This window comes from Biomphalaria glabrata, chromosome 2 (assembly GCF_947242115.1).
Source record: "Biomphalaria glabrata chromosome 2, xgBioGlab47.1, whole genome shotgun sequence".
Lineage (NCBI taxonomy): Eukaryota > Metazoa > Mollusca > Gastropoda > Planorbidae > Biomphalaria > Biomphalaria glabrata.
In genome coordinates this window covers 56,494,654-56,518,534 of record NC_074712.1, presented here as the reverse complement: position 1 = coordinate 56,518,534, position 23,881 = coordinate 56,494,654, and the positions used below count along the sequence as shown (strand labels likewise).

Genomic DNA, 23,881 nt, shown 5'->3' with positions numbered 1-23,881 from the left:
TTTATAGTGTGTAATTTGCTTTGTTTTATATTGAAGAGGTACTTTTTAGCTTCAAACCCCAACTGGAAGGGGGAGGGGGGTTAAACTCAAAACCCCTTTGGCTACGCTCATAGAATTTTGAGTGTATAATTTGCTTTTTTTTATATTGAAGATGGGGTTATCGTAAATTTTGGATGGGGTTTTAAAATCAAAATCTTCCTCAACTGTGCTGTTGGAATTAGGGGATTGTTGTTTGCATTTTTTTTGTTTTGTTTTATAGAAGAGGGGGATTTAACTGCAAAAACCTCTGGTAGGGGGTTTAAAATTCAAAACCCCCTGTAAGGGTTTTAAACTCAAAGCCCCCTGGTAGAGGGATTTGTATCTCAAAACCCCCTGATAGGGGTTTTTAAAATCTCAAAACCCCCTGGTAGGGGGATTTAAACTCAAAACCCCCTGGTAGAGGGTTTTTAACTAAAAACTGCCTCGGCTGTGCTGTGGTAAGTGATGATTTAGTATTAAAATCTCACCTAAAATAAACAAATGAAAGCAAAAATCAGTCACTTAATCCCTCCCCCCCCCCCGCGCGGGGGGGGGGATTTCATTTCGGGGGGGGTTTGAACCCCAAGAACCCCCCCCCCTGGCTACGCCCATGATATGCATTAATTTACATTAAATTAAACTGTTAAAAATATCTATGCTGCGACATTAAAAATGTTTGAAATCAGTTTGATTCAGTTGTCTGCAACATCTATTCTTGAACAACAACAACAACAACAAAATGGAAAAACTTTGAAGAATGTCAACTTTTACACGTCAGAATAGAAACAAAATCCATATTTTCGATGGCTTTAGAAGACTTCTGCAAATCATCATTTGACTTCCAAAGGGGTCCCGACCCTCAGGTTGATGATCCCTGACATAGATGATCTGGCAGGAACGGACTTCGAAGAATTTAAGATCAAGCTGATGATACGCATAGACAAGACTTTCGTAGCATAAGGAGAAAGATCAGTGCCGGAAAAAAACAAAAATACACATACCTTGGAGTTATCGTTTCAGACGAAGGAGGCAAACCTGAACTACTGTCCAGAATAGATCAGTCCAGCAGCACTTGCAAAGCTCAAAACCCGTTGTAAATATACAAAGACATAATATAGCTCTCAACACTAAAATCAGACTGATGCGCTCCTTGGTCATGGCCACATTTTTGAATGCTTGCGAATCTTGGACGCTAACTAGAGAAGAGGATCATAGCAAAGGAATGGTTATTCTACAGAAGGATCCTAGGTATCACCTACTACAAAGACCCCATCACAAATGAAGAGATTCGGAACAGGATCGCATTGGCGACTTGGCCCCACGATGACTTGATAATTACTTTAAAAAACGCAAACTAATGGCCTTTAAATTATACAAGGTCCTCTTGGCTAGCAAGATCTTCCTTCAGGGAACAGTACCAGGAAAAGAAGAAAATGCAGACAGAGAAAGCGATGGGAAGACAACATAAAAAAAAAAATGGATGGACTTGTCAATGAATAAGATTCTAGGCCTACTTGAAGCAAAACACATGAATGGAGAAAGACGGTCGACAAATCATGTGTGATGTCCCAACGGTTCAACAGACTAACGTTGAAGGTGAACGTGACTTTAATAAATAGTAGAAAGACAGATCAATGTGTGAAATATTTTTTTTTAGGAGGGGGGGGGGGTGATATATATATATATATATATATAGGTATAATATAGATCTATAGACATGGACAGACACAGAAATATGTTCCTTTTTTCTATAGGTCTGTGATCTAAAGACCGAAATGACAAGAAGTCTTCTTTTAAAAAGTTAATAAAAGACGTCAACAACATGGAAGACTTAAGAGTTTCTAGAAATGCTGAAAGATCTACATGTAAAATGTATATACATTATAGATCTAGCTAGATATCTTCCAACTAAATATATTAATTAAGACTAATAATCAATGTCATTTTCCACATTTTAAATCTAGAAAAAAGAGTGAGGCTGCTTGTATGAACAACCACAATTAGATTAGATCTAGGACAATCTAGTCATCTAGTTATCTTCTACTTACGTCTACTAAAAAAAAATACTACTATTTACTATTGTAACTATTATGTCTATTATTAGATTTATTACTATGTATATACTGACTATACTAGGTCTAGTAATAATAGTATAGTAGATCTATATAATAATAATATATTATATATTTATAGTATAATCTAGGTCACACTTTTGACTGTAGTGTAACTAACTAGTCACAGTGACGGTGTGACTGTGAGTAGTGTCTAGTCTAGTGACAGTAGTGTGAGCCCTGTGATGTAAAAGTGTCAAGTCACAGTCTCACAACACAGTGACATCTTCTTATATTATATTTTATATAATATAATACAGACGTTACTTCAAAAAAGAACATATGATCATTACTCATTACGTCCTACGCATCATGCATTCACTGATGATTCAGTCATGCATATTAACCAATGACTTAAATTCTGCCAAGTCTCTGGTTTTCCTGGCTAGCTCAGGCAACCCATTCCAATTTTCCATGATTCCATGCTCTAGGGAAGAAGAAGCACTTGTACAAATTGACAAGACTCACACACAACTTGACACAAGTCACACTCACAGTCATCATACACTCATAATACTTAGATTGAGTTTGAGTCTTTGACTCTGCGCTCTGACTCTCAGCTCACTAATACTGACTGACTGAATCACTTTCACTTCTCACTCTAGTCTAGATCTAGTCACTTCTAGTGTCTAAATGGTTTGAAATGTTGTCGGGTCATGATCATCATCATGACTGACTGATGGTTCCAGGCCCAGGTCTGAACTGTGCTACCACATAGTCACATAGTTACTGATAGTATACATTATTGACATTATAATACATACATACATACATTGTTTACATGGATTATCATTATCATTGATCTAGAGATCTAGTCCCATACTTCATTACTTGTACTTTGCCATCTTGCAGTAGGTTTGGGCTATGATATTGTAATATTAATCTTTCTTTCTTGATTCTACTCTTAGAGTTCTAGATCTAGACTGTATATAATATATATACAAGATTACAAGTTATAAACTTACTAGTAACACAGCATTAAAATTAAATTTGACAGCCAACTCATTTCAGTCATTAAGACTTATAGTAGTTATATTATTGTCAATCTTTTTTTTTTAATCTTTATTTTATAATAGATCTAGATCTAGAATCTAGGCATGTGTCAATATTTTCTAAAATCAAAGAAAACCATTTTTTGCTAACAGAATAGTATAGCAATTGTCAATTGATCTCTAGGCTTTCCAATGATAAAAATTGTTAAAAGGCCTAAAAATATAAAAATATTATTTAAAAAAAAAAAAGTCGTCTAACATAAATGTTGTCTTATGGAAGCCATAAAGTATGATAAAGCAAGTAAAAAATGCATACTAGTGTGAGAGTTATCTGCCTGTGCTTTCAGCCAGCTTAATAAACAATGATGATTTTACATAAAACTGGCCACTAAAAGGGATCTTAATATGTCTTGAAAGAAAATGATTTTTTTTAAAGAAAAATTTAAATTTTTTTTAGGTCTGCATAAAAAAGAAAATTAAAAAAAAAAAAGTCAACACTTTTAGAAAGCTTATATAATAGTTTGAGATGATTCCAGCTAATCTCAAATCATCTCCATTGACTTCCATGCTGATTACAGGTCAATTAGGAGAATTCTGCAAATTCATATACATGTATATAAATAAATAAATAAATAAATATATATAATATATATATATATATTTATAAATATAAATTTATATATAATATAATGCAACCAAATATCTGTCGGAAAAAAAGGACTTAAAAAAGAAAAAAAAAACTCACATGCCCAATTTGACCTTTAAAATTCACATGAATGAGGAAATCAAATATATGCATTTAAATTGTATATATATATATATATATATATATATATATATATATATAATGGCAGTCTTTGATTCCAAAGATTAGGGATGAGTGCAAAATTATGGACTCCACTGTAAAAGTGGTGTTTTTTTAAATATATATTCAGATCTACAATCTAGACTAGGACAAGATAAAGTTTAAATGGCTAGATCTAGATGTAATACTCATCTTCTATTTGAAACATTTTGACATAATTTCTCTACTAACACTAGATCTAGAACTAGAATCATTGCTTCTTTTCAATAATTTTTATTGCAACTAAAACATATTGTAAAGTTAGTTCGCTATTTAAACAAGTGGCTAAACAATGGTATGAAAATACAAGTTAAAACAAATGTCTCCTCAGATGTCTGCTGGTGGAAGCCAAATACACATGCCCTAGATGTAATTTGAGTTATTGTTCAGTCCCATGTTACCAGAGTGAAAAACATGTTGGTTGCTCCGAAGCATTTTATAAAGACTGGGTGGTCAGTGAGCTGAAGGACATGACAAACAAGTATGTATGATCAGATGGTTGACTTTGTTATTGAACTTTCCCTGTTTATGTCATTGTTTTTGTGTGTTTTATTTCTTTCCATTGTTTTTTTTAAATACTTTAATTTCATATACATCATATTTTGTTAACTATTAAGTAAAATATTAGTTAACTAAAACAAATTTGTGAGATTTAAGTAAAAAAATATGTTTTTACAATTTCATTAGCCCAGATGATAGAAAGAAAGTCTTGGAAATGTTGAGCAAAGATCTGGAGGAAAAAGCCAATGAAGAAACAGATGATGGTATACTGCATGTTCTTTGAAGTCTTTCTTATCATTCTATATATTGGTAGATATTCATTGTTATGAATGCAGCTGTGTTCATTTATGTTAATTCATTTGATGATAGAAGTTTTTTTTTTTATGTGTAAGTAGTTTATCAACAAATTGTTTTTTTTTTATGTGCTTAATCTAAATTGTCAAATTTTAAATGACCATTAACTCCTTAGGTGGTTGAGTTAAAGAAGCATACATATTATATAATAAACAAAATCTTTGTTCATAGCTCTGGTGCAGATAGTCATTAAATAGACCTTGGATATATTGATTGAGGCATTAATTCATTCAATGAATAGTTCAACATCTAGGAAATAAATAAAATGCTTCATATTTCCCCATGAATGGAAACCTTATTAAATCAAACAAATCAAAAGTTTTTAGTAAAGGTATACCAAAGTATTTTTTTCTCAAATTATATAGGAAATGTTATTAAATAATGTTGTTTTTTTTCTTGATAGACTCTGATGATGACCTTGCAGTTAGGCTCAATGGCTTAGACTTAGGTAAGAAGACCTAGATTGTTAAGTTAATAAAGCTATTTTATGATGCTTTCTTAGTGTCCCCACATGGGAAAGTTACTATTGCTTATGCACTGTCCATCAGTTGGGCTTTGATCTCAAAAGCTATAAGGACTAAAAAAAATGATTTTACTATCCCCTTTATACATATAATGCTTGATAGGGGTATGACAGCTACTTTTGATCTTGAAAAATGGAACCCTTTTTGTAAAATTAAGTATGCAAATTGTATGCTCAACATTAACTATTTTAAAGCAAGGTAAAATAGTTCTACTTGGTATTTTGTAAACAAAAGCTAAATACAATACTGAAAAATGTATTGTCATTATCATGTTAATCTTGTTTAAAATAGGTGCAAAAGCTATTTATATTCCTTTAATATTTTATCTTTTGTTTATCTAATTTAAATAAATGAAGATTATGATCATGAAGGCAGCTTTTGTTGCACATGGTAATTCTAATTGAACTATTTATATACATGTTCTTAGGTGTAACAGTTATCAATGGTCTTAAGAAAATGTTTCTTTTTTAAAATATATAGTGTTGACACTGTTTGCATATATATAATTATAAAACCATTTAAAAAAGAGAATGAAAAGGTAGTTATTGCTATTCATAGTTATATAGAACTTAGATTGTCTGCAACAGTGAATGCTTGAGTCTAGCTGACCCTCAGAGGCTGCAGATTACTTTGTGTGTTACAATTTTCTCCCTATGTTATAGTGTTGTTTTTCTAGTTATCTATTATACATTTTTAGAAACCTTTTTGATTGTTTTTTTCATTGTTGTTGAATCAGTTATTTTTTTTCCATTTGATAGATAAAGATATTAGTACAGTATGGAAACGCCTGACAAAGAAAGAAAGAGAAGAGTTTGCTAAAATGTATCTAGATGGTCGAATAGCTACTCTTATTGAACTGTGGACTCCTTGGTGGCGATCAAAAGTAAGAAAAAAAATTGATCATTTATTTTTAAAATGTATTTTAATTTCCATAAACATTTTCATTTTTACCTCTTTTTACTATGATATTTAGAAATATTAGTACATTTTTTTATACTTGTACTTGTACTAATACGCCTGTAGAATCTCTCTGAAAATGCTCTGGGACAAAAACAGATGCACATGATTGCTTTGAGACCATATTTTCAAACTTGCATGTTGCTGACAATGCCAATATGTTTTCCAAGCTGTGACACCTCCCATAAAAGAAATGAATGATAGATGCATCAAATTTAAATCAAATGAAAAATATTTCAGCCTTGATCAATCAATCTGGTTCCTTATTTTATTCATCATAGGTGCAAACAGTTCATTTGTGGTAAAATTATTCCTTTCAGCTTCAATTTATCGATGTGGTGCCACATCTTTTTTCCTGGCAAGTTTCAGCCATATCTGGGCCAACGCCAAGACAATAATTATGAGGAATAGTGTCAGGGCACATCTTATCCTGCAGTTTAGTGAGACACTAGTGCAAGCACACCCTGGACAGTACCATTTAGTGTTTATTTTTAACCTTTTTCACTAGTATTGCATTTGAATTTGGATACCTCCTGTTCAATAGGACCTAACGCAACAGGTGCAATGAGAAGGATCCCTATTTCAAAGTGCCAGATGTAATGCTCAAGAAAATAGTGGTACAGTCAATTATCTAATTGATGGTAATGGCAATAATGTTTGCAGATCATATAACAACAGTGTTGAAAATGTTTCATCACCTGTGTCCTCTCAATCATTATTTGCAAAAACTGAAAACAAAAATCCCATTACAGCAGCCAAACATAACACAACCATTTCAAGGAAAGTGTAGACAGAGCTGATCAAACATTGATAAATATGGGGCATCAATCCCTAGAAACAATGATGTTCAATTCCTCTATTGATATGAATCGGCTTTACAAAATGCATGATGACTCCATAAAACACATTATAGTTTCGGCAATGTATTGCATGTTATGCTTTGAAGAGCCACGGTCATCTCTTGACCCTGGCTGAAAACGAAGGCCTTCTCAACAGCATAGCATTAATTCACGTTATGATGACCTGAATCATTTGATAGTCAAACAGGAAAATCAAACATTGTGTGCTCAGTGCCATAAGAACACATTATCTGGATATGAAAAAAGGTGTTGTTGCCTTACTTGTGAAATACTCTGCTGCAAATCACACTGAGTAGCAAGTAATACTTTTATTTGTTGTAGCACTGGATTAGCCTGGTGTTCCAATTTTGTAATGCCTCAACAATGGAATGTAATACAGTTTTTTTTATCTTCAAATTCTTGCTTCTTGTATATTTCTACCTAACATATGAGAATGTCTTGCAAAAAAAAGTCAAATATTGCAACCTTCTACATAAATGGGCTAATTACAATCAATTTATGTCACCATAATGTGTTAACATAATTAACCTTTTTTTTTCTCCTACATATTTGTCTGTAGAAAAACAATAAGCTAGTGACTGATAAATTAGAAGATGATGTGAAAGTGGAAGAAAAAATACCAGAATCTTTAACAGATGTTCCAGATATTAACATTCTTTTAAAAGTAGGTTGTTTTTTTTTGTTATTTAACTAAATCAGCACAATGCAAGTTAAAAATGTCTAGAAAAATATTTTTAAATGAATTGTTTAATTTTTTTTTTTTTCAGAGCAAGCGTCCTTCAGCTAATCTTCGATTTGATTTAATCAATATATTGTTCTCTTATGCTTACGTTTGCCGTATTCACAATGGTACACATTTAGAATGTCCAGTTGACAGCTGTCAGGTAGTTAAATCAATAAGACAATAAAGTCACTTATCTGTGTATATGTTCAAATCTATTGTTAACAAAATATTTTATGGTTTGATTGTAAAAATGAATTTTAGCAAATATTTAAATCATTAAATGTCTTTTTTAGTGATAATAGTGAAATACTATCAAATATGAATTACTCTGAAGGCTCCACACAATTTAGTGCCATTTATGTAGTAAATCCATTTTTGTTTCAATAGGATCAAGCTTTAGCATTTGATTTGAAAATTACAAGTTTACTTAGATGTATATTTTGTAAACACATTTTATTTCTGCAGGAACTGCTAAGCATAAGTGTGGTACTAAATGAGCAGTATAGTTGTTCCAGTATTGGGGAGGCTATTCAAAAATCTGTAGAAAGTTTTTACAAAGTAAGTGTTTTGTATATGGCACACATTTCCTCAATGATAATAAATATATTATTATTTAAATTTTTTTTTTTTTTTTTCAAAATCTAAACCTTTCAAATTGCATTTATAACAAATGTGGTGCTCATGGCCAGTAATCTATTAAGCTTTTGTTTTAAAGGGATTGTCTTTGTACCTGAATTTTCTTGAAGACATTTTCTGATCCTATGCAGAAAACAGCGTTAATAATTTTAATATGTGATATTACTTGATTAAATCAAAACCTCATCAGTGGGGTACCATCCATGTTCTTGAGGGACTTGGCTAGTCCCCTAAGAGTATCAATTTTTTTTCAACATAAAGTGTTTTGAATTAAGGAAAAGGCTGTTGAGAAAAGTGTGAATTACCTGCGTCAAACTGTAGTGAAGCACAACCAGACAGCCTACATTATACTAGGGTAAATAACTCTTAGCAGTATTGCATCATTATCTGCTAGTTATATCCCTTACTCAGATTACTTGGTCATAGGAAGTGGTCCCTTTTCTTTCATTAGCACTATTGTGAGCTTTGTATAGTCCAAGTTATATACAAAGTATCTTTAAAAAGATCAAGAATCTATGATTGTACAAATGTTATCTCCAGCCTAATAATGTTAAGTATTTTGGTGCCAAATGAACTATTTCTATTAGAATTGAATATGAAAACAAATCTTTTTGTAAATGGAAGAGGACTAGTTCTAGAAATCTGTTAATCTCCAATGGTCATGTGAACCAAGCTTCTCTGCCATTGTTTTGTATAAACAAAAGCGTAGTCATAGGTGAACGAAGTGAAATTAGAAATGAACATTTCTAAAATAAAAATACTAAATATTTGTTTTTACATTTTCAGAGGGAAAAGTCTTCTCAAAGTAGTTCCTTTAAATTCCTTATGACTCTGTTGGAAGATCTTCTGGTTTTAATTTCTGGCCCAGGGAGTACCAAATGTTTAACCTTTATGACAGCAGCATTATCAGACTTGACACAGTTGCTTAGAATGGCACATCATATTATAAAGAAAGGTGACCTTTTTGTTTTTTGAAATTTTATTCCTTTTTTTTTTTTAATGATGACAAATTTTCATGTTATCCTCAGTAAAAATTTTAAAAATATTTCACTTTTATTCTTAGAACAGAAACATTGTGAAGAGTTGGCATCATTAAAGTCTCAAATTTTCAAAGCAGAGAAAAAAATCCTTTTCATAATGGGCTGGCTCCAGCGCTATGGTATGGGCATGCATTCAGTTTTACCACTATTGCAGTTTGAAATAGGTAAGCACTACTAATATGAACGTCCTATTAGACATTTCTTTATTGGTGGATAATTTACTGCTACTGTCAAATGAAATTATAAATTTTGTTATCTATTTGAAGCTTATACAACTGAAAAGTTTTATGTCTTTGGTATTATATAGATAGAATGTTGAAATGGTTCATTAAGCGTGAGTTCAAGAGCACTTTGTCAAGTGGGAAATTCATTATGCATGAGTTCAAGAGATCACTTTGTCAAATGTGAAATTGAATAACATGCTGTCCCTGTTGGGAGAGTGTATAATACACGCAGACACCATGATTATGTTGGATCTTTGTTTGTTTAATTTTGTTGGCAAAATGAAGGCAGGAAAGATATTCTGTGTCTCTACACACCCATGAAATAAACTTTGTGCTGCTTAGATATTTGAATAAACTGTTACCTTAAGGGTGCACTTCAAGATGTAAAGGTGGTTAAATGACTTAATGTGTAGACTAAATAGATCTTGATGAAACCACCAGGTGGTGTATTGTAGTTCAAGTTAATAAATTAGGGTTTACAAGCTGAAGGGGAGAACAAGTGACATGTGGCAGAAAGACATTTATTTATAGTGAGTTTCAATTATCGTGGAAGCGTGGTCGAGAGGCCAAGTGCGCTTGAACTTGGCTTGGCTTGGCTACCTAGAAGGGGGCTCGAGGTTCGACACCCGACTCGGGCAGAGTTGTGTTTACTGAGCGCCCAAAGGCAGCACGGAAAACCAACTCCTAGATACCCCCTCTCCCCCACCGGTCCACAAATGAGATTGGACCAAAAGCGCTCTGAGCATGCTATAAGCATGAAAGTAGCGCTATATAAAAGCTATAATAATAATAATAATCATTATTTCATTTGTTTTCTACATGCATCTACATTGAAGTTGAATGCTGTGTGTATTTATTTTGAAATGTTCTGTTCAGTTTTGTTTAAAAAGAAGTCTGTTCAATTTGATTTCAAGTTCTACATTAAGAATATTATACTTCTACATTAAGAATATTATACGCCTACAGTTGTACTAACTATTAAGTTACAGTGTACTTAAAACAATCTAAAGCTCTAATTCATATAAGAATGTCAGAGAAAACAAAAAGTGTAAGACTAAGTATAGTTTGGTCCAACATTTAAAAAATCTTTTGTCCACAGAAACAAGGCAGTCTGAACATGAAGCAGTTTGTGAAATCAAGTCAGCAGTGGAATCCAGTTTGGATTCAATTAAAGCACTTTCAGCCCCTCAACAGGAGTCGTCAAATAAACAAAAAATTATAGAGCTGACATAGTGTCACACATTTGTGTATCTATGTTTTTTTTCAAAAGCATAGCCATAAAAAGACAGTATCTTTGAATTACTCTGCAAGAAAAAGAGTTCTTAAAAACAAATTAGCAGATAAACTTGTATATATGTTCATGTCAGCATAAGTCTTAAGATAATGATTAACAATGTTTTTATATTAGTAAATAAACTCTGAAGATAAAACAAATGAATAACATTATGACTATTATAATACAGTGGAAACTGAATTTCTATTTTGTATTGAATTTTTGAATTGAATTTAATGAATACATTGAGTGTACTGGGTATCTCATAAAAAAATTTTTCTCTTCATTATATATTAATTTTTATTTTATAGCAATGTGGTAAAGATTACTGCACCATATTTAAGATAGTCTGTGCATTTAAAAGAAAAAATTTGAACTGGAAAATAAAAATTTGGCTGTTCTTTTAACAATTTTTGTTATTATTTATAATGAGTTGAACTCCACTGGTTGGTCCCAAGCCATGTTGAGAAAGGTATGGCATAGGGCTAGTGACTCCACTCTCTAAAACCTGCTACATAAATTGTTTTCATTGAACTTAGAGAAAATCTAAAGCGCGGCAAAGGCAACCAATTCCATATGAGTTAGACCAAATCTGACTGGAAGTCAGCAGTGGACACTGGCTGGGAAGAGGCTGCAGAGCAGATTTTGCTAGTGACTGATCTTTAAGCAGAGAGCTTGCTGCCCAATGCACCAAATCACACATGATGATCCAAGTATAAGCTTGAGTAAGAGGCCAAGAAATAATAATCTTTTTTTTCTCTTCTGACTTGATCAAACTTTTCAACAGTTTTTAATCTCTCTTAGCCACATTTATACATTTATATTAGCATTATTATTTGGACACAGCAAATAGACAATGTTATTTTTTTAGCTTCAATCAAACCTTTATTATACAATCAAGCTAAATATAAAATTAAAACAAAGGTTTAAGAAAAATAAAAATGGGAAAACATGGATATAAATGAAGGAATATTATAGAACATATGTAATTTTTGTACAAGATGGATGAGAAATACTGTCAGATTATTCAACATTATCTTCCAAACAAGTTAAAACCAGCATCTTTTAAAAATTTAATGCAGAATAGCTATTACAGAACAAATTACCATAGCAAATTACCAGTATCACATTGCAAATAAATGGTGCTGCTGGCTAGGACCGATGACCTGTGAAAGTTAAGAGAGTTGTTGTCAGAGAAATTGAGTTGGTCCTCTACAATTCCATTACTCCAATTTCTGCTGTTTTTATTGACGTCTTTAGACAAACTTTCTCTCCGCCGAGTTTGAAATGGCGTAGCCTTGTAAGCATTGCAGACAAGATCTATTGGAGGTATTGATGCATTCATATTGCAAGGTTTGTACAATGCATAAGGATTGTAGGAAGGTCTGCAAGGGAAATGAGGTTGGTAGCAGGAAGTTTCAGGGTAGGTAGACTGTGCTTGGAATGAGCGATGCGGTGGTATCTGGACAGAGATTTGGTCAACAAAATCGCATTGCTGTTTGCAGTATGAGGATAGATCATTTTGCCAGTTTGGGTTTTCCAAGTCTAAATGACTTTCTCTACATGCAAATTTCCTACCCACTTTCTGACTTTGGGTTCTTCTCTGTAGCTGATAATCATCATTATTTTCTCGACATATAAACATTCTGCCCCTACTTTCTGATTGATGGATGCCGGTTCTGGATGGAGCTAATTTGCTTTGTGACATAGATGGTGATGAAATATGAACTGTCAAAAGAATAAAATAAATTATTTTAAAATAGTAAATTTCCATTTGTAGAGAATCAACCTTAATTTATTTTTATTATCATTATTATTTCTTTAAGCATAACAGAAAATTTCTTTCACAGAAGGAGGTAGGAAATTTGTGTCAATTTTGACTACATAACACTTTAACAGTCAAAAAGAGTCAAGCTAAAACTCTTGAAACTCTCTCTAGGCATAAAAGCCTCGTTGAACATAGGGCACTGTTTGGTCCAAGCTTATGTCCATAATTAACACAGCTATTTCCAATGGGTCAGACACTCAGGATGCTCGCACTGGAATACCTGGTTGAGCACACTGGGAAACCCTGCTATTTTCTTGTAATTACCAAGCTAGCTAACCACGCAGGACTCGCCATTGATGAGACGGTCCATTGAGGAACGACGCCTGGATTTTGACAAGTTCATGGAATGTGATGAACAGTATAAACAGAATATACATGTTTTGGGATAACTTATATTTTTATGAAAAAAAAAACAGTTAATCAACAAGATTTCTGTGACCCAGGACCCCTGCACTTATCCTAAAAAAATAAGCAAAGCAACCAAAACTGTTTAGTCACAGAAATGTCCTAAAAAAAAAAGGACAAACCTTCACCAGGATTCTAAATGAAATTCTTCATTGGGTGACCTAATGCCTTTGGTCACAATACTCTCTAGAATGTGTCATCATACATGCTTGAGTGGCATCACTGCTTGGCTACCTATTGGGCAGAGGTGGCCTTAGCAGGGCCCTGGGCGAGTTAGTGAATATTTGTACAATGGGCTGACAGTGACAAAAGTTTCATGGGGACTCACTAAAGCATGTAGTCTGAGGTGGTTGCCCCACTCACCACACCAAAAAGGCCATATTGAAGGGGGTTTGAGTTTGAATCTGAACTTGAGCTGTGTTTGTTGAGCACTTAAAGGCAGTACAGAAACTTTCTCCCAGATGTCCCCTCCCACCAGATGTCCATAAAAAAAACAGAATGGACAATACACACAGAGCATTCTAAAGCTGATGTACTATATAAAATCAATTTTTAAAAAATCAAAACTAGTGAACTTTAGAGGTTAATAGTACTCACGTTTTGTTATTGATGGTTGTGTTGATGAATATTGGTGGTGAGGTTTATAAGGGGAAAAAGCACTTGAAGATGCCCCATGAGGTGATAAAGCAGAGGGTGATGGCCCTTTTGGTGAAAATGAATAAGGGGATTGTCTATAATGGGTAAAAGAAGTCTGAGATGGACCTTGAGGAGGGACATATGCACTTACAGATGGTCCTGGAGGTACAAAAGCAGGTGGTCTACATAGGGGTAGGACATTGTAAGTTGGCCTACAAGGTGGAATGTTACTGACAGATGGTCCACAAAGTGGAAGAGGTCCATATGATGGTCTTTGTAAAGTGCTAGGTTGAGGTCCATATGATGGTCTTTGTAAAGTGCTAGGTTGAGGTCCATATGATGGTCTTTGTAAAGTGGTAGGTTGAGGTCCATACAATGGTCTTTGTAAAGTGGTAGGTTGAGGTCCATACGATGGTCTTTGTAATGTGGTAGGTTGAGGTCCATACGATGGTCTTTGTAAAGTGGTCGGTTGATTCATTGTTAACTGATTGGAAGATGGGTAGTAGTACTGTTGACCTCCAGCTATAGGGTAGAACGGAGAACATGGCTGTGGATGGTATCCAGGAGGACATTGTTGAATTACATTACTGCTTTGTGTCTGTGGCAAATCTTCTGGGGGTGGTTGTTTCAATGCCTTTTTCATCTGTTTCTTTGGCAGGGCTTCCTGTTCATCCCCCAGCTGACTCATCTGGGTCTCCGACTGAGCTTTGGGTTGAGTAGATTGAGGCCGACTTTGTTTTTGGCCCTTTGACTTGCTTCTCTTTGCTGGCTTCATTTTTGCTGGCTTCATTTTGTCTGGCTTCAACTGCAAGTCTGGACTAGGCAGCTGGTCATTGGATCTATCTTCATCAAGACCAAAAGCACCTTCACTTTCACTCTCAGCTGGCTCAGAATCATAATCCTCCTCTCTGAAATATAACATCAAATTTAGATGCTAGTTTATAAGGAATCACCTTTATTTTATCAGCGTAGCCTAGATATTAATTTAGAACTGGATGATTCTATATTTATTTTCTCAAGTGTCTTCACCAGGACATAAGCTTGAGACTTTTATATTTACAGAACCTTTCACACAACTGTTATAAAAAAAATTATAAAATTTAAGTTTAAACCAAACTAGATTAAACAAAATCGTTAACTAACAATCAAATTAAAGCAAAAATTAAATGAAAAATTGTAAACAAAAAAACTGAATGTAATCTAATTGAAATATCTCAAGCTGCTTGAAACTTTAAAAAATCATTTCCAGCAGAAAAAAACAACTAATTGATGAGCTCAGGAAATTATATAAAAATCTCAGAAACACTATGGTCAAATTAATACCAACTAAAAATATTCATCAAGCTTAATTAAGAATATGTGGGTTGGATACTAAATTAAAGAAACTAGGGCAGACAGATAATGTATTTTAAAAAATTAAAGAAACTAGGGCAGACAGATAATGTATTTTAAAAAAATTAAAGAAATTAGGACAGATAATATGTATGAAAAGTACCTTAAAATTAAACAACTGACTCAAAAACTCAGGGGCTTAGTGGTGAAGTGGGCTTAGAGTAAAGTGTTTATATATCAAGCTACTTTGAAAATACCTGAATAAAAATAATCTATCATGATTTAGATAATATCACTACTCTATTTAAAAAATAAATCTAATCAAGTAGGGAACCATACACCAGTTTCACTTACCAGTATTACATTTAAAATACTATGACATATGGAGCATAATCAACAGTTAACATAATGTCCTTACTTCCATACCAACATGGCTTTAGAAAAATTAAGAGATGTGAAACTCAACTAATAGGTCTAATTGAGATTTCTTCAAACAAGATGGCATCAATCATTATAATCTAAACCCTTTGAAAAATTGTCAAAGTTTAAAGGGAACATACTTACGCTAGAACTTCTGTCTCCTCAGTATACTCTTGTCCAGTTATATAAGAATAGATTCTATTGAAAAAGTTTCTGATAAAAAAATAATAAATTTATCACTTCATTTTTAGAGTATCTATATCAATAATCCCACAAACAAGAAACTTCTGAATATTTTACAAAAACATGTAAAATAATTTTAGATCAAGCTGATATTTCTCATAGATAAATTACATATTGTGCTATAAAGTTAACAATGAAACCAGAATAAGACCAGAAAATCAGAATATTACTATAGTATTGTTAGATATGAACATTGTAAAATATGATACAAAAATTACCATAACATTGTTAAAAAAACAACAACTAAAAACTATTAAATTAGAAATATTTACACAAAAGGTAGAGTTAGCTATTTTAGTCAATATTATTAAACCCTTATACCTGACTTTGATCCACATGGGGTGGTCTTTAGTACAGCAGTAACACAAAGCTGGGAAAAAACAGAGCAGGATGAGTACCAGAAGGATGATCAAACCAATCCACTCTGCATGAGATTCACTTTCTTCTGTTAACATGATGAGAACAAATCACAACAAATCAAGGAAATGTCATAAAGAAATATTAATAATGCAACAGATGGACGATTGGGCATGGTGGCTGAGTGGTTAAGCACTTAGCTTCTGAACCAAAGGGTCTCTAGTTTGAATACCAGTGAACTTCCACCCAACTCTAATGGGTACCTGAACCCCAACTGTAATGACATTTGGGAAGAAAGGTTGGGGATGGAAGGCAGCTGGTTCTTCTGCTGGCCACATGACATCCTCGTTGACAGCTGGCCATAGAAACAGATGAGCTTTACATCATTTACCCCTATAGATCAAAAAGTCTGAAATTAGATGGACAGCAGACTGGACAGAGTAACTTTTAAAATAATATTGACATCAATAAAAAATGCCTAAACATTTACATGAATTGACGTTAAATTGCCTTTAGCAATTTTATTTTGTGCTGTCATATTTGATAAAAAATTGGGTAAAATACTATATTACTAGCTAAATTAACATATGTTTTGATATTTAGGATAAACAATTTTGTATGAAAATATGCAGGAACAGTCATATAACTGTGCACTGTGAATTGCTTTACTTATGTATCAAGCTATTTTGAAAATACTGAATGAAAATAATCTATCATGATTTGGGAAGGGGGGGGGGGACTCTTTATCTTATAAATTACAGATATAACTTTAAAAGAAAAAAAAGATAATGACAACTATAATCTACATAATTTTTAATTTGTAAAAATTTCTTGTAATAAACCCTAATGCTTTGTTTAATGTTTAAATAATCTCGTCAATATGGGAATTTCATATTCATGATAACTTTTTTCAAAGATATTTTGACTTTTGAGTCTGTGCATCTGGCTTATTATGTTTATTTTATTTCTTATAGTTCTTTTTGTTACTTAAAATAAATAGCTTTTTTATGGGTGGAAAGACATGCTCTGATTTGATTACCATTTCTGGAATTCATCTGATTCTCTTTGTAAAATTTCAGACTCTTGTGTTGATTTATTGTTTAATATTTTATGCAATCATCTTCTTCTCAACTAATACAAGTAGGTAGGTTATGTATGTACATTAGAAAAAGTAGTTGGCCCAAGACTGTTCTTTAACCCTTTAAGTGCTGAGCTGTTTTACAATGAGTACATAAACAATGGAATTACAATTCTGATGTTTAGAGGCTAAACTACCACACGCGTTTCAGGGGTTAAGGTGCATCTGAGTTTTTACTGTTGTTTGTGTTGATTAGGAATCATTTATTTTTACAAATCTATCAGGAAATCCTGAATCTATTGGTTTAAGGAACTAGTATGTATAGCTATAATGCTGTTATTGTTTATTGTCTTACTAATACAACTATTATGACATATTCTGGTTACAAAACTAAGGGAATTAGGTCCTAATAAAAATACAATGTTTTATGCAAATATCAACAGAACAATAAAACATGCACTAAAAAAATGTGCACATACCAAGGTAGTCTCTAGTTTCATTTAAAAAAATGTCATTTATGTACTAATTATTATTTTTACTATTAGTAGACTAATAACTAGGATGTTCTTTTCCCTTACAAGTTGAGCTTGTTTGCATATAAAACTCTACCTTTTGGATTCACCACTTTATAATTAGATGTAACTTTTTCAGGGTTATTATGATTCATCACTTCAATATCTTCATATTCTTCCACCTCTTCTTTTTCCCCAATTCTCCTCTTCACTCGTTTGCCTGTTTTAGACAAAGGAAATGCATCAATGGCATCTTGGAAGAAATAAATTCACTAAAATTAATTATTCAATGTGCTTGATTTTTCTTTATGCTCCCTCTTTTCACTTTAAACTACTTTCCTGTTAGCTCTTAATTTTACAAAGGCCACTTAATTAACTCTAGTCTTAAAAAACAATGTTCCACCAATTTACATTGTACTTAAAAAATAAAACCAAACAAAAACCCATTAACATTAAGATGCATTTCCTTTTTCTTCATGCAAGGCTTTATTATTATAAATATTACACAATCTCTGTAGCTACAAATGGTTTATGTGTGTAGAAGAAATCTATTTTCACATCAAAGAGTTCACCTAGAGAAGATTTATATTGAAACACCACATCAAAAAGCTTACATATATAAGCCTTATATCCAAACATTACATAAAAAAGCTTACCTATATAAGCCTTATTTTGAAACACCACATCAAAAAGCTTACCTATATAAGCCTTATATCGAAACACCACAAAGACATGAACCACAGAGAGCATGCCATCTTGACTGAGCACACAAGCATAGATGCCCTCTCCAGCATGTTCTGGGTATAGGTTGACTTTACTAACCACTTGTTTGTCTGACTCCTGTAATTAACATTTAGCCTGTTGGAATTATTTTTATGTAGTGTAGTGTTCAAAACTATAACAAATACATGTACATTCCCTAAGCCATAAAGTTGTCTAACACAAAGAAAATCTAAGAAAAAACGTGTTATCTTCATTAGAACTCAAACTTGAGCCAAGTCAATTTAACTATCATGTTCCATACAATATGTTTTATACACATTTCAATTAAATTTTTACAAAAAAGAAATATTTGTGATGTATCCTATAAGCATGGTGCTAGAATTCCAGCATGCAATGCAGTACATGTGCCTTCTACTCAGGGGTGAATAAACATATAATTAAAACAACTCATCCTAGAGTATTTTCTATGCTGATTACTTTCCCACTAAATTGGAGTCTCAGATCTAGCAGTGTATAACTTCTTTTATTAAGCTAGCTATGGACTTTTAATTCACTTTGAAAAAAATAAAAAAAATAAAATCAATTTATTTACCAGAAATCCCCCAACAGAAACCAATCTGGTCTCACAAAAGACTTTAATGATCACTTTACATAGTTGGACAGGATAGAAGTAAATGATGCATCTATAAAAAACAAATAACAGCCTGGCAACACTTTTAACTGTATACAAGACTTTAGCACATAACTTTTGAATTTCAAATAAAAGCTGGGAATAAAAAGAGATATTTATTATTATTTTAGATGCAAAAAAGCTCAAACCTACCACATCAATAATCTCAACTCCTGCAGCAGGAATCATGCGTCTCATGTTTTCAAACCAAACAATCCTGACATAATGAGACTTGGCAGTTCTTTCTGGTACACCACAATACAGTGTTGTGATTGTTTTCTCATTCTTGTACACCTCTGTGACATAGTCTACAAACAAGTAAACACCTCTGTGACATAGTCTACAAACAAGTATACACATCTATGATGTAGTCTACAAACAAGTATATACCTCTGTCACAGTCTACAAACATGTATACACCTCTGTCATAGACTACAAACAAAAATACACCTCCGTCACAGTCTACAAACATGTATACACCTCTGTCGTAGTCTACAAAAAAAAATACACCTCCGTCACAGTCTACAAACATGTATACACCTCTGTCATAGTCTACAAACAAAAATACACATCTGTGACATTTTAAAAACAAGTATAAACCTCTGTCATAGTCTAGAAATAACTATACAACTCTGTCATAGTCTAGAAATAACTATACAACTCTGTCATAGTCCACTAACCAAAATACTCATCTGTCGCATAGTCTTCAAACAAATATAATCCTCTGTCATTTAGTCCACAAACAAGAATACACTTTTCTCTGACTTCAAACAACAAATGTGCAGCTCTTGCACAGCATACAATAAAAATGTACTATTCATTTTTATAGTTTACAGACAATAGGTGGTTTTTAAAGTTTCCAACCTAACAATGAAATGTGTAGTTTTTCTTTAAATTAATTTTTATTTCTATACATAATCTTCTTTAGATCTATGAAAAAGAATGGACTGGTTTCTGTCTTAATATGGATTTTGGATGGGTGCCTGGTCATGCAGTATGTAAGCTGGACTGTCATTCACTTGTCTCAATGGACCAGAGTTCATACCCTGCCTGCTGCCATCTCCCATCATCCTGCAGGAGATTAGGACAAGGATGTAGATTATCTTCAACACTGAAGGAACATCTGAAACATGTAAAACAAACAAACATCCTGCTTGTTTAGCTGCTGACTGGGAAATGTGGAGGGATTTGGTTATGTGAACTGTCACAGCACCCATACGACAAAAGTCATTGGACTGATGATGAGATGTATGCACTTCTTCCAGTGATGTTCCCAACTCTCTAATGCATCCAAATAGTATTTACCATCAGCCTCCATAGTGGTTTACACAAGTGATAGCATAATCATTAGATGAAAATCTGTTAGTTTCAGAAAGATGTATTATTGTGTGGGTAATATTACTTGATACATTATTCTAATAAGAAAAATACTATATTTTTTAAAACATTACCTGAAAGGCTGTAACCTAAAGAGTTTAACATTCCATTGACATCAATAAGTGTTGCCATTTTATAAGTGACAATTAATCCATTGACTTTGAGAGTGTCTATGATTCCATGGAACATAGTTTTATTACTTGTCACATCAACAATAATGTTCCAGTCTTTCATGCCAGCACCACTGATGTACACGTTGTTTCTAGGTCTGTACTTTTCTCCTGAAGGGCACATAAGCTGTAGAGCATCTCCATCATTTAACCGTAACTGACCTTCATTCTCTCTGACCACGATTCTCAGTATGTACCAATCATCTGTCTAAAAAAAATACATTATTTCAGTTGAATCCAGTTAATTGCACTGTCAGTTAATTGCACTGTCAGTTAATCAGACTAGGCCTACAACTGAATCTGGTTAATCTGACCAGCTGATTATTAGGGCCAAAAAATCACATCCAGGTGAGGTCCAATCAACCTGATTTGACTGTATTAAAATTTTGGAAAGGTCTCTTGTTGGTTGTTATAAGCCTCTGAGGCTCACAGCAAAATGATTTGGGATTTACACCAGGCTCACTGTCATTTTTTGCTATTATTAAGGGAGGGGTTTTGACTTTGGAAGTTAATTAACCAATACTTATATAGATCTATAACAACACAAAAAAATCTTATACAAAATAGGTCTCTTACTTGAGACATGAAGTCAATTTCTTAAATTTATGTATTAAGGCTAATGGATATTTCTTGAAAAGTCTTAGACTTATTTCAAAATGGTTTTAGTTCTATCTATTGGTACCATGTAGGATGTGCTCAGCTGTATAGTTATCTATTAGAAAGAAACACCTGGACCATCTAGCAGACGTAAATGCATTAACTGCATACTTATTGGGAAAAATAATGATTATTCTATAGTGACAGTTTGTAACAAAAACTAACCATCACTATATGTAACTTGTTAATATATTGACCATAAAATGTATTATATTTGTGAACAAAAGTTTTTAACATACCTACCTTCACTTCATATCCTTTATTGCAAGTTGCATTAGAGCCACAACTTAAACAGAATTGTAGAGATGCATCGACTAAGGCTATACTGATGAAAGACTTGGGATCAAAACCTCCATTAAACATAATTAATCCTTTGGTATTGGTGATCTGAAAACTCGCAGTCAGGTGGAAAAAGTGAGTTTCATAGAAAAACAAATGAGAATAGAATCTGCCCTTGAAATTTGGATGACGCACACTTGCCTCTGTAAAAAAGAAAATGCTTTTAGCAATTTTTGCTCTAATGATAATTTAAAAGTAAGTATAAACGATTTTTGCTTTAGAAATGAAATATGACTTTTAAATGTAAAAGTAAAATTTATATACACTTCTCTCTAGAAAGATTATCATAATTATCTTTCATATTGTATCAACTAAAAAGTGTGTCAATATTTCTAAAAGAAATATAAAAAAAATTCAACATTAGTCAGATTGAATAATTAAGTGGAAAATATGAAGTGCACTTAAAAAATGTAAGAATCATTAGTGCAAGTCTTATTGTAAAATACATGTTTTTTTGCTTGTTTCAAAGTGTCAAGATCAACTACACATTGCAGTAGTTATTGACGGGCTAGACCAGGTTAAGTTGGGGGTAAATATTATATGTCGGTTAGTCTTTGAAGAGATATTTCTATAAACAAATGTGAGGGTCATTATGGAAAAACATATTAAAAAGAAAAAAAGGACCAATCCTTTGGAAAATTGATTTTAGGAGAATATAAAAAGAAAATGAGACATGATATAGAGTTCATTAGTTATTTTGATTTTTAGTAGTTGGTTAGTAGTTATTGGTCATTGTTAACAGTGCTTGGTTTAATATTGATCATTATGTCATTCAAACTACCCTAATACTTACATGATTTATACAAGTGATTATTGTTTGATATGAAGTTTTGTTCTTAATTGTAATATTTATTTATTTGATTGAGTTTGAAGATATTAAACTCCAATCAAGTCAATTTCAACACTGGGTTTATCTACTTTGTAACTGTGAATCTTCTAATGTACGCATGAATTGAACAACAGTTACAACTTGAATAATAAACATTGCAACTCTCAAATTAAAATAAAAAATACAAAGATACTGATTTTCAAGGGTGAGCATCTTTTATTTAAACTTTGTTTTTTATGTACAGTTCTGTTTCTGTCTTAACCACAAGAAGACCAAGTTTAGTCTTAGAACGTTAAAATGTTCAATATTGTTGTAAACCTGCTATATTACCCTGATTAACATTTTATAATCATGCATCTCTTACCAATTTTACGCAGAGTTGTCAAAATTAAGTCAATATTATCTAGTGAGAAATATTTATGTTGATGGACAAACATGGCATTGTGTAGAAGGAAAGAAAAACAACAAATTGGACTGTTAAAGTTATATGTTGCAGGGATTGATTGAAGATAGTTTTCTTTATCATTTACATGAATGACTGGATTTAATTGTTATTTTCATGTGATTTTTATTTTCATTGAACTAATATAGTGGATTGCATATCATGTAAATATATCACAAAAATAACAGTCTGTGAGCATTCTAGAATGTAATAATATAGATCATTTTATAAATAATGTATAGTAAAAGTTGTACTGTTATGACCATGAATGTTTCATTTAAATACATAGTTACCATAGTTTCATCAATTGTTTGTAGTGACATACAAAATTAAATCAATATTATTTATTTTGCTTTACATGATTTACAGAATGAGAACAAAGAAAAAAAATGATTGATAAATCACAATTTAATTGTGGCTTCAAATTCTAATTAAATCTCATCTTAAGAACCATGAGATATAATACTGTGATCTACTTACAATGGTTCATCCCCGTAAAAAAATCAAATATAAAAAAATAGTAAATCTCAAAAAAACATCATAACTCACTCATTTGTATTTTCTTGACATTGTGTATCACAATAGGAACTGAGTGGTCTGACCAGCTTTTAGTACTGAACATTAACAAAATCTTAAAATTTCTACGCAGTGCTCCCATCTTGCCTTTAAAACCTGTTAGAAAATGTAAGTCAGTTATATACATTTCATTTGCACAATGATCAGTTTAAAAAGACATCTATTGATATTAAAAAAAAAAAGTACCCTTTTCAGACATCGAGATCTATAGGGCAGATGATTTCAAATT

General features: G+C 32.5%; 2 protein-coding genes across 3 annotated transcripts; one reads left to right on the top strand and one right to left on the bottom strand.

The window, feature by feature from the left end:
• Positions 1-1,786: 1,786 nt before the first annotated feature.
• On the top strand, positions 1,787-11,468 carry LOC106056535 (zinc finger HIT domain-containing protein 2-like). 2 transcript variants are annotated; one of them, XM_056021554.1, is made up of 11 exons: positions 1,787-1,890; positions 4,297-4,446; positions 4,653-4,729; positions 5,224-5,268; positions 6,103-6,227; positions 7,721-7,825; positions 7,929-8,045; positions 8,351-8,443; positions 9,308-9,476; positions 9,585-9,725; positions 10,885-11,468. In XM_056021554.1, exons 1-11 carry the CDS (start codon positions 1,841-1,843, stop codon positions 11,016-11,018), a joined length of 1,206 nt encoding a protein of 401 aa, XP_055877529.1. In that variant the 5' UTR covers positions 1,787-1,840; the 3' UTR covers positions 11,019-11,468. The 2 variants fall into 2 exon arrangements, with proteins under 2 accessions (XP_055877529.1, XP_055877530.1); XM_056021555.1 differs by lacking the exon at positions 1,787-1,890 and adding an exon at positions 1,939-1,957.
• A 481-nt stretch (positions 11,469-11,949) lies between these two features.
• On the bottom strand, positions 11,950-23,778 carry LOC106056505 (uncharacterized). Its single transcript, XM_056021553.1, has 9 exons — positions 23,626-23,778; positions 21,710-21,948; positions 20,714-21,017; positions 19,416-19,570; positions 18,568-18,709; positions 16,244-16,367; positions 15,824-15,892; positions 13,889-14,835; positions 11,950-12,786 (listed from the first exon to the last, which is right to left on the bottom strand). The coding sequence occupies exons 1-9, from the start codon at positions 23,732-23,734 to the stop codon at positions 12,161-12,163; spliced, it is 2,715 nt and encodes a 904-aa protein (XP_055877528.1). The 5' UTR covers positions 23,735-23,778; the 3' UTR covers positions 11,950-12,160.
• Between the last annotated feature and the right edge of the window lie 103 nt (positions 23,779-23,881).

What these genes read in the sequence shown, in the direction of transcription:
- LOC106056535 (XM_056021554.1), top strand. Translation starts at nt 1,841, where the DNA reads ATGGAAGACTTAAGAGTTTCTAGAAATGCTGAAAGATCTACATGTAAA. An exon ending in CAATGAAGAAACAGATGATG is followed by an intron (nt 4,730 to 5,223) that starts GTATACTGCATG and finishes TTTTCTTGATAG; the next exon opens with ACTCTGATGATGACCTTGCA. An exon ending in ACTATTGCAGTTTGAAATAG is followed by an intron (nt 9,726 to 10,884) that starts GTAAGCACTACT and finishes TTTTGTCCACAG; the next exon opens with AAACAAGGCAGTCTGAACAT.
- LOC106056505 (XM_056021553.1), bottom strand. Translation starts at nt 23,734, where the DNA reads ATGGGAGCACTGCGTAGAAATTTTAAGATTTTGTTAATGTTCAGTACT. An exon ending in TCGATATAAGGCTTATATAG is followed by an intron (nt 16,368 to 18,567) that starts GTAAGCTTTTTG and finishes TCATGTTAACAG; the next exon opens with AAGAAAGTGAATCTCATGCA. An exon ending in GAGGAGACAGAAGTTCTAGC is followed by an intron (nt 14,836 to 15,823) that starts GTAAGTATGTTC and finishes GTTATATTTCAG; the next exon opens with AGAGGAGGATTATGATTCTG.